Source organism: Eschscholzia californica, unplaced genomic scaffold (genome assembly GCF_041429995.1).
Source record: "Eschscholzia californica isolate CP2 unplaced genomic scaffold, dmEscCali1.0.p SCAF_5, whole genome shotgun sequence".
NCBI lineage: Eukaryota > Viridiplantae > Streptophyta > Magnoliopsida > Ranunculales > Papaveraceae > Eschscholzia > Eschscholzia californica.
The window spans coordinates 2,196,258-2,207,448 of NW_028238472.1; the positions used below are offsets into that span (position 1 = coordinate 2,196,258).

General features: G+C 34.6%; 1 protein-coding gene across 1 annotated transcript; it reads left to right on the forward strand.

Annotated features, from left to right (window-relative positions):
- The first annotated feature begins 3,841 nt into the window (after positions 1–3,841).
- On the forward strand, positions 3,842–10,578 carry LOC147536137 (anthocyanidin reductase ((2S)-flavan-3-ol-forming)-like). The gene is made up of 6 exons (XM_086640197.1): positions 3,842–3,965; positions 7,773–7,939; positions 8,045–8,245; positions 9,281–9,440; positions 10,082–10,295; positions 10,421–10,578. The coding sequence occupies exons 1-6, from the start codon at positions 3,842–3,844 to the stop codon at positions 10,563–10,565; spliced, it is 1,011 nt and encodes a 336-aa protein (XP_086496323.1). The 3' UTR covers positions 10,566–10,578.
- The last annotated feature ends 613 nt before the right edge of the window (positions 10,579–11,191 follow it).

Consider the following 11,191-nt stretch of genomic DNA (forward strand, 5'->3'; position numbering starts at 1 on the left):
AATTAACTAACTTGTCTCCTGCCACCAACCACTCCGATCACTACAAATTCCGGCCACCACCTTGTCTAGATTATCCTGTTCAGTGATTCTCACCTAAGAGATATCTTTAGTGCACATTAATCAAGCCTGGAAAATATCTAGGCATCTATACCTACCCAAGGGTGTACAAATAAAATAGCAACCACTACTCAAGGATTATGAAAACCAGGCAGTTTGCTTTCTTTGAGTGGAACAACAAAGCGCAACATTATGAATTCCTTTTGTAATTCAGCGGCAAGAACTTAGGGAATAAGGGTTGTTTCATGAAGTCCCATGGATTGAGGCTAAATTCAGAATTAATTTGAGGAAAAGTGATATCGATTTACAGAGGGTTTTCTATTTGTTGGATGGCCATAGTGGTCATGCAGGAAGAAAATAGAATACAAGTTACCTTGACGTCTAATCCCCTCCTCAAGATCAGAATGCTCGTTTTGAATTCTATCAATTTAACGTAGGGATTATCATCACTCATGTGGATTGTATCAATATTGAAGAAGTTATTAGTTGGACAATCATGGTTTCCCCATCATTATCTTCTTCAACTCAGATCTGAGTTGAAGGAATAGACTTTAGAGAGAGAAAGAAAGAGAAAAAGGAGGAAGAAGAAGGGAGAGAAAGAGAAGAAGGTGGTGGCCAGAATCTTTGGTGTCCGGATTTGTTAGTAGCGGAAATTTGTGGTGGGATGAGTCGATGAGATTTGAGGAAGATGAAGATTAGGGGACAAGAGACAAGTTAGGTCATTTTTGGGTCAAAAAACAAATATGCCCTCCAAGTCAATCACGACTGACTAAGTCTTTATTCCCTATAGATTTTTCATTATTCCCCGAAACCCCTACCATTATTATAATGCTTTAATTTTTTTTTTTTTTTTTTTTTTTTTTCTGTTGAGGTATAATGCTTTAACATGGATCTCTCTATCTATCACTCAATCCCCCTCTCTACATGTGCGTTTCTTTTCCTCTTTGTCTCTCTCTTATTTGCAGTTAAAAACTACTAAATAATTTGTTTATTTTGATGAGAAACATCAATTTAATGCCAAAAAATTTTGTTTTTAAAAGTATAATCTATAACGATTCGAATGGCTAGCGAGAATAATCGAATTATTAATGACGATTTAAAGTGACGTCGAAAAAAATTAGTCCTTATTTTATTAGTCTGCTTTTGTCTTACTTTCGAAAAAGGTTAGCCTTTAATGACGATCCAAAAGTGGTGTCGAAAAAGGTTAGCCTATATTCGTATGAACGATCTTTCTCCTCTATGCGCATAATTAAAACAGGTTTTACGACAAATGGATGATGTGTTTCTCTCAAATTCTTTGATTGTGTACATTGAAAAAGAAGTTCTTCAAAAATTTCGCACAAAATCCATCATTTGAAATAGTGACGTGTTCCATTTCGATATATTACGAGAAAGCTATCACGCGTGGTAGACCGACGTTATTTTTATTTGTGTTTAATCTTTATAACTTTATCTAGTTTATGACTAGAATGATTTGGAGAAAATTAAAAATTTTGACTAGAATAGTTCGGCCGCTCCTAACAAAAATTTGGTTATGTCCCTGCCCGAATGTATTTGACAGCTATGAATATTTGAAGGTTATTTCATTTGGACAATTTATTTAAAATTGGTTTCTTTCGACGTCTTTTCTATACAAGGTGTTACAAAGAGGTGAAATTCTTATTGTATCATTATTTATTTATTTTTCTGAATAAGTAAAATACAACAAAAATCGAAAAAAAAATCGAAAACTCTCGAACTCTCTTAATAAAATAACTAATTTAAGAAAATAGAAAACAAAACAAAATAAACAATAAGTAGAATACCAAAAAATTAGGGCATCCACTATATAACAGTAGAATATAGAAAGTAGTCAAATTTGATTGGTACAACTGTTCGTGCCCTAAGACCCGAGACATACCCTAGTCCTCAATAAAACAAAACACCTGCAATCGTGGGAAAGAGAGTCTTTGTCAATGAAAAATGATAATTATAAAACCCAAAATTTGAGGGATAATAGAAAATTAGGCCCAAAGCTTAATAAAATTGTAAAAAAGCCAATTTTGTAAAAATACAATTTTACTCCCAAAATAAAAAATTTCGCCCAATTCGACGTTAAAAAATATTTTTGGAAATTTCTGACCAAATCTTAGTTTGCTCTTGACAATTTTGTAAATTTCTGAACAATTTTGTTTTTGCTCAAACTTGTTTTGCAAAAATGTTTCGCATTTTGTCTTTTGCATTTGACATACACAACATGACACTAACATTTTGGCTAAAGTCTTTGTCGATTTGTCTTGTGAAGAAAAAAATAGTTCCACACTTTTTGTTTTACTTTCGACAGAAACGTTTAGACTAATGCATTTTTTATTTGTCCTTTACAAAAATTAAAATGTTATGCATATTATCCTTTGCATTTGACACACCCATTAACGGACAAATAATATTTTGGCTAATGCATTATATATGTTGTTAACACCATAATTATATATGTTGTCAACATTTTATAACAAGTCATGATATTATTACACATGTTGTCAACATTTTATAACAACACAATCACATATGTCGTCAACAGTTTATAACTACATATTTATATATGTTATCAACATATGAGGGCAAAAATGAAATTATTGTTAACGACATAATTATATAAGTCGTCAACATTTTGAAAAATATTCACAAAATAGATATTTTTTGCATTATTATTTTTTAGTGGGTCTTTTTTTTTTCTATCAAGGCCTACATCATGCATTTTTTCAAGTTAAAATAACACGAAAAGTAAAAATAACATGAGAGTTATAAAATTGGTGGATTAGGTAGAACTTTCTATTCTCGGATTTCTCAACTATTGTACGGACAACCCCATCTTGGAAAAAACGTGCTTCCTAAGGTAAATACTAGGGGCCATTTACTCGAGAACTGAACCGACCCCGAGTTTTAATGGGTAGGTTCTGGGTATAGGTTTTAGATCCATTAAGGAAATCGGGTCTTAAATGGGTATACCCGATTAGGAGGCGGGTACTTATCGGGTATATCCGTTGGGTACCCGAAATAATACGAAAAACTACCCTAAATTATATCGTATTACGTCAGGGTTTTTCTCAACAAGTTACCAACTCACCAAGTTGTGAAATTTCTCAAATCCTCTTTTCCTTGGTTGAAAGCTAATTTATAAAACATAAAGGTGAGTGAGTTAATATAACGTAAAGGTTCATTTCTTTTTTCTTGATTCCCCTAATCTTTAATCTCTTATACTCATCAACTATTGTACCCGGGAGATTTGCTTATTTAAGGATTTATGTCGTTTATGATATTTCTTTTCACTAGATTGATGCAAATTCTTTTACTTTAAGAAATATTTCATATACTCTTGTGAAACCCAATGGGTACCCGATACCCGATGGGTACCCAAGAATTTTAAAGGTTCCGGTTCTGGATCTTTTGATTGAGGTACCGGTACCGGAATCGTCAAAAGTCGAAACCGTTACAATTTATAGATTTTTTGGTTCTGGATAGTTAAATACCGGAACTGACCCGTTGACACCCCTAGCAAATATGGTGGCAACAAACTCCTAGATGTGAATTTTCAATTAGAAGTAAGTAGTTGTTGACTTTTTTTTTTTTTATTGAAGGAAGTTGTTGGACTTGTAAAACCTAAACTAACTACCCTAACGTGAGTGAATGAGTAATTCAAACTGTATTTAACATGGGTGGTGGGAGAATATAAATAGGTAGAGAGTGAGGAAGCCTTTCCCATCCTCATCATCTTCATCTTCAAACTTTTTAGATCATTTTTTGCTTGATGGCCTCCGGCAAGACCAAGAAAACTGCTTGCGTGACCGGTGCCACCGGATATATAGCAGCACTACTTGTTGAAAAGTTGGTATCAAAGGGGTATGCTGTTAATGCCACCACCAGAAATCCAGGTTTAAATTGTTTCTTTTTAGGCATATCGTGGTCAAAGATATATCTCAACTTCATAGATCATACTTAGGAAAAAAAAATCTATAGACATATCTCAACGTCATTGTTAAATTCACGAGTATATAATAATCGGAGATATGATAAAGTCACGATTTATATATAATCGGATAGATAAACATAAAATAATGACACAATATTTTACGTGGTTCGGTCAGATATTCAAAACCTACATCTACGGAGAAATAACTCTTTATTAGTAATCACCACATACAATTGTATGTGGGATGATCGGTTACATAACTTGATAACTTAAACTTTGTAACCCAACTCATATTTATAGAGTGATTTGGGTTATCTAGTTTCCTAAGTTTCCTAACTAAACTTAGGAAAGAATACAATATAAGAGATATCTTGAATAAATGAATATATCTTCTGATCTTCATATATCTTGGTCGGATACTCAAGACCTACACATCCACGGAGAAATACTTTCATTAATAATAATCACCACATACAATTGTATGTGGGGTTGATCGGTTACATAACTCAATAACTCGATCCGTCTCATATATTTTGTATCTTTCGATATCTTCCATATCTTGTATATTAGTAGTCACCATATCCAATATATCTTCCATATCTCAATAGTCATAGATCATACTTAGAAAAAGAAAAGCATTCGTAGGTGTCCCTCAAATTACTCTTGACCCGTTTTCCTTTTTGTGCGCCCATGGGCCAGAGCCGTACGAGGCCTTTCGGACTGGGTCTATGATGCATGGAGATTTTTCAGAATACCTTCCAAGAATATTGGATTTCATAAAATCTAATTATTTTATAATTTTCTATTTTTATTAGTAGAGATTTATTATTTTTAGTGGTTTTATATTTTGAGAAATGTTAAGTTTGTGGTCATCCAACTCAAAATCAATTGGCAATGAGTGGAGAGGACCTATACTTTATATTCTTGGTTGCTAGTTATCCATTCTCCCACGTGGGACTATTCTCACACGCCCCCTCACGTGTGGCGTTCTTTGAGCCTAACACGTGTATTTTTTTCTTTATGGGTGACGTGAAGCACGTGTGGCTTTTAAGCCTATCACGTGTGGGCCTAGCTCTGATACCATGTTAAGTTTGTGGTCATCCAACTCAAAACCAATTGGCAATGAGTGGAGAGGACCTATAATTTATATTCTTGGTTGCTAGTTACCCATTCTCCCACGTGAGACTATTCTCACAAGAAACTTTCTTAGTTTTAGATTCTAGTATTTTATTTAATTAGAATTTGTTATTAGAACTTGATTAGGTTTGGAAAACTAGTATTTTATTTATTAGAAGTTTATTAGAGTCTGTTTAGATTTATGAAACCCATAATGTTATATAAAGGGGATTTAGTAGTTGTTTAGTTCATCAAGTTGTATCAATAAAATTAATTCTTTAGTTTAATCTTGTTAGTTTTGGGTCTATAAGTCTTAGACGGAGATCTAAAAGTGTTTTCTGAGTCTTAAAAGTTTTAGACGAAAGTCTAATTCTAAAACTCAGAAAAATCTTTAGATCTCCGTCAAAAAATTTTAAAACTCAGAAAAAACCTTTAGATCTCTGTCTAAGATTTACAGACCCAATACTAACAAGATTAAACTAGAGAATTACTTTTATTAATATAACTTGATAAACTAAACAACTACTAAATCCCCTTTATATAGCAGTAGGGGTGTCTTAAACCTAAACAAACTCTAAAGAACAACTTCTAATAAATAAGTTAATAGTTTCCTGAACCTAATCAAATTCTAATAACAACTTCTAATTAATTAAAATACTAGAATCTAAAAATTATGAAAGTTTCCTAAAATACAAACTACTAAAAATAATAAATCTCCACTGGTAAAAATAGGAAATTATAAAATAACTAGATTTTATGAAATCCAAGATTCTTGGAAGATCTCCTGAAAAATCTTCCTCCATCAGTCTAGTCTGTGTGTGGCTCGAACAAGATGGAATTCGGCCACTCCAAGGCCCACCGAGAGTGTCAAGAGTGAAGACGGATCTGAGCAAAATGGTGGGACGCCTATAGAGGCACCCTAGGTACAACTAGGAGTGGGGTTTTGGCCCGGAAATCCAGAACCTGCCCACGATCGTTCGAGTCCGAAGGGTCTGTGACCGTTTGATCCCCGAATCGGTCTGTACCTGCTCGACTGAAAGAGCTTAAGCGGACAGACGCGGGCATTGGTCCTTACCCGGTGGTCCGACCAAGTCCGCCCGCTTATATAGTCCGCCCACCCGAACCCGTCCATACCCGTCTGTTTATCTTACTCGTTATACCCGCCTGCCTAAATGATTGATTTTAAATCTTTAGATTTGTAGAGTTAGCTACAACCATTAGATTTCAAGAGTAAAAAAAAAAGAGTAAAAATAAATAACCCTATAAATCACTTTTCTTAATCTTGTCTTCGTTGTTCTACTTCTCTAGTCTCTCTCCTCCAAAATCTTAATATCTCATCAATAACCCTAGAATCCACAATAAACCGATCGTAATCCATGAGAAGAAGCAAAGAACCGATCATAATCCATGAGAAATCTCAAATGCTTATCTTGTGATTTTGAACTCATTTACTTTTTGGAATTGTAAAGTGAGGTTTAGAAGATTGTATTTAGCTACTAAACATTTACAATTTCGACTATTTTGTTTATTTGTTCATTAGTGATCGGTGTCCGACCGACCGATCCCCGGTTTGCACGACTATCAAAACGGTCACAGACGGGCATTTTGTTGGAGAAAATCCGAAATGTCCGCCCGTTTTGTCCGGATGTCCGAGTGGACACTTAGGACTTGTGTCAGTTCTGCCGGACCGGTTGAGTTAGTGTTTGTTTCCCGCCCGTCCGGACCAATTCCCACCCCTTGGTACAACTAACTGTCGACTGCTTTTGATTGTCAAAAGTTCTTAATGATGGACAAAATACTAGGGGTGAACATCGGGTGGATAACTGACTTTTTTGGCCAATCCAAAGTCCAAACCAAAGGGTTTGATTTTTTCAAATCTCAATCCGAACCAATCCATTCATGGTTTGCTTCGGTTACCAATCCAAACTATGCATGAATGGTTTGGATCGGTTGAATAACTACACCATTGTGACATTTTACCATAAATCGCATTTTCGACTTAAGAAGCTGCTACAATTATATTTAGACATGCTGAAAATTAGTATCGTGTAACAAACAATTAAGTCTACATTGCATGATTAATCTAACATAGGTGCTCAACACTCAAGGAATATAAGAAATACGATAAACTTAGAGAGTCAAATTAACAAAAAAAAGGTTCAAAACAAAACTTTTTCGATTCCCCTGCGCCGTTTCCTTCCTCGTCAATTCTCCGCGCCATTTACTTTCTGTTACACATGCATTAAGCTACAATATCAACAAACATGGAACTAAGTTAACTATTGAATCCGAGCCATCCACTATTGCCATCATATATATATTTATATATTATATATATAAAAATAATAATAAATGGTTTGGTTCGCTTTGTTCAGTTATCCGTTGACCAAATCCATAAACTGATCCAAACCACTCGGTTTTGACTTTTTTTAACATCTGAACCAATCCGAAACACCATAGGATCGGTCTCCAAACCATTCAAATCCGTTTGGATCGGATTGGATTAGTCTATTTAGATACTAAATGTACACAACAACAAAATACCCACAACTTTGATTTCATATCAAAGAGAAAACAATCTTTATGTCTAAACAAATTAATAGCAGTATAACAAGCTAATTGCTTAATTAAGGTTCTATTTATTTTGTTTCAGAGGACGAGAAAAAGGTAGGTCATCTATTAAACCTACAAGATCAAGGAGATGTGAAAATATTTCGAGCAGATTTAACCGATGAGGGGAGCTTCGACGATGCTGTTGCTGGCTGCGATATTGTCTTCCATGTCGCGACACCTATGACTTTCTATTCGGAAGATCCTGAGGTAATAACAACAACTCAATAAAACAAGAAGACTAGTCAGACATATTTCTCAAGGTTCGATTATTTTCATTTGATTAGTTATGAGATAATGTTAATTTTATTATAGGTCGATATGATAAAACCAGCTATTAAAGGGACAGTTGATATACTGAAAGCCTGTTTGAAATCAAATTCAGTAAAGCGTGTGGTTTTAACGTCTTCGGCTGCTGCTGTATCCATGAATAATGAGCAGGGGAAGGGTCATGTGATGGAGGAAGGATGTTGGTCGGACGTCGATCTCTTGACTTCTACAAAACCACTTGGTTGGGTAAAGGACTCATCAATCAATCAATTAATTTAGTTGATCAGAGTATTAGATCCAACTTATCTATTTGGTGTGGCATGCCATTACATGCTTAAGCCATAGATACCCAAAATTTGTAGAGGGTGCTGCTGAAATCTACTATATATAACAGCTATAAGAAACGATCAGTTTTAAGACTATTAAGAAAAAAAAAACACTTAAATAACATGTTTAAGAATATGAAGATAAAAGATGTGAAAGTAAAAGTAGAGACACCAAAATTTTTTAACGTGGCAAAAGCCCTTTCAAGATAGAAGGTAAAAAATCACGAGACCTAGTCCAGAAATCTTCCACTATGATGAAATTATGGGTTACACAATTCTTCCCTAAAGCAATAGGAGATTAACCAATTCTTCAAGATGTGTAGAAACACTCTCGAATAACAATTCTTCACCAAAACTATGGTGGATAAACTGAACAAGAAAGGGGAAATAGAAATCTCTTACTCCCTAGATCACCACAAAACTTGAAGAAGTTTAAAACAAACTAAATTGCTTTACAAGATTAATAATTTTCTTTTCTTCAAACCAATATTCTTCTCTTTCAATCTCTTTTAAAAGAACCACTTCAGAAATATCTTTCTCTCTTTCTCTCTCTCTGTCTCATCTCTCTAATCTCTGTCTAATCTGAGAGGATATGATCTGGGAGGATTCTCTATCTTTTTCTCTTATCTCTCTGATCTCTCTAACAAAAGAGGATATGATCTGAGAAGATATTCTCTTGACTTAAAGTATGAATAATTTCTTTTCTTTAATTCCCTTTTTATAGTGATAAATAGGGAGGTATTCAAATAAAAATAGGATTCTTTATTAGCCTTCAAAAAGGAAACCTATTTCACCCCAAAAAAGAAATAAGAGGAAATCCTATTCAACTATGGGTCCATTTATTCTAAGGAGGGATCCCAACAAAGACTTCTATGTTTTTTTTCGAATTCTGATTAAATAGCCAATAATCATCGCATTTCCTACATTTATATAAAATTAAGTGATCTGTTTACAGGGGTATCCAGTGTCAAAAACACTCGCGGAAAAAGCGGCTTGGGAATTTGCCGAGGAAAACAATATTGACCTTATAACTGTTATCCCTTGTCTAGTTATGGGCCCATCTCCAGCTCCATGTATCCCCTCTAGTTTCTTTCTTGGAATGTCACTACTAACAGGTAAAATGAAGTCCAACAACACTGACCAAATTTAGCTTTATAACTTGTTTTGGTGATAACATTAGAGTTTAGCATCTCCAATGCAACACTCAAACTCTAAATCTTAGAGTGCCACGTAGGAATTTTTAGAGTTTTTCTTTAAAATCAATCTTCAGTGCAAAACTCAATATGAATCTCTAAAATGATGTGTCCTCTTGAGTTTCTCTAAGTGCTACATAAGCTAATCAAGTAATTTTACACCAAAATATAGGTTTTTAGAGTTTTTCTTGAGTGTTGCATTGGAGAAGGCTTTGCAATAGAGTATCTCTAAAGGACCAAATAGGAAAGAGACCATTTAGAGATCCACATAATTGGAGATGTTCTTAAGGTACAGAGAGTCTCGAAACCAAAGAAAATGGTGTTACTAGAAAGTTTTATATGCACCGATGAAAATTTTAAGCCACAACTTAATAAAGTGGAATGGCCCCTAAAGAAATATTTTTGGTGTTAAGTGTGAGATCTGCTTTTCGTGTAGTCCCACATCAAGAAAGTAGCAAAGAAGTGTTGCTTTCTTGTTTAAGTGTTTTTTAGTTTAGCCCCGCATCTGCTTTTTGATTATTTTAAATGTAACACCCTAGTTTGTTATCTGCATTTGAGTGCAGGGAACAATGAACTAATCAACACCATGAAAGGGAGGCAGATACTATCAGGTTCAACATCTCTAACACATGTAGAGGATGTTGTTAATGCTCATATATTTCTAGCTGAGAGCGAATCGGCTTCTGGTCGATATATCTGCTGTAACGCCAGTACTAGTCTTCCCGAGCTTGCCAAGTTTTTGAACAATCGATACCCACAGTACAACGTTCCTACCGAGTAAGAAGAGTTCATGTATATATATCATTTGAAGTTTCTTTACTAGAATTTGAGTTCTTCAATCAATATATCACTTCTAATACTCTCGAGAAACGATTGAAGTTTACTGTGCTATATTTTTGCAGTTTTGAAGATGTTCTTGCGGAGCCTAAGCTGAGGTTTTCATCAGACAAACTTATTAGAGAAGGGTTCAGCTTCAAATACGAGATCGAAGAAATGTATGATCAGTCAGTGGAGTACTTCAAATCAGTAGGACTTCTTCAGAACTGAAGAGAAGAGATTGATCAATTGTCTGGTCTCTTAATTTATAATATGAATGACATCCTTCTTCTCTATTAGATATCTTAATGGATTATTTGGTCTATCACTCTGTTGCAACTTCCTATGTGATGTAAGTAGTGAACCTGCCAATCAGTATCAAGAAGTCTTCTCTGTTTGTATCTGAATAGTCTCACATAGATAGACTATTCTAATAACCAAGAAAATAATATTTGGGTCAACTATGATAATTACTAATTGATTTTAAATTAGATGTCAAAAAATTTAATAGTGGTTGCTATAATTGTTGATGTTGGTGTATTTACGGGTGAAACTATCATTTTGATATAATGGGTGGTCGAATTTAACAGTGTAGTATGATCCTCACTATCAGTTTGATATAACCCGTGGTCGAATTTAACAGTGTAGTATGATCCTCCCATGTCAAGCTTGGAAGACCTCATTTTGGTTTCTCGGTCTAGGTCTCGATCAAGACCTCCGAGATTCTCGACCAAACCTTAACTCAGTGTCTCGGCCGGGTCTCTACTCTCGGGTGGACCAACTATATAGTTTTTATTCCGCTTTTTTTTTTTTTCTTTTCTGTCCTCTTATCATTTTTCCTTTTATTTATGGGAAAT

Excerpts from the sequence above, each read along its gene's own strand:
- LOC147536137 (XM_086640197.1), top strand. The coding sequence starts at position 3,842 with ATGGCCTCCGGCAAGACCAAGAAAACTGCTTGCGTGACCGGTGCCACC. Across the intron at positions 8,246-9,280 it reads CTACAAAACCACTTGGTTGG|GGGTATCCAGTGTCAAAAAC; the intron begins GTAAAGGACTCA and ends ATCTGTTTACAG. Across the intron at positions 10,296-10,420 it reads CAGTACAACGTTCCTACCGA|TTTTGAAGATGTTCTTGCGG; the intron begins GTAAGAAGAGTT and ends ATATTTTTGCAG.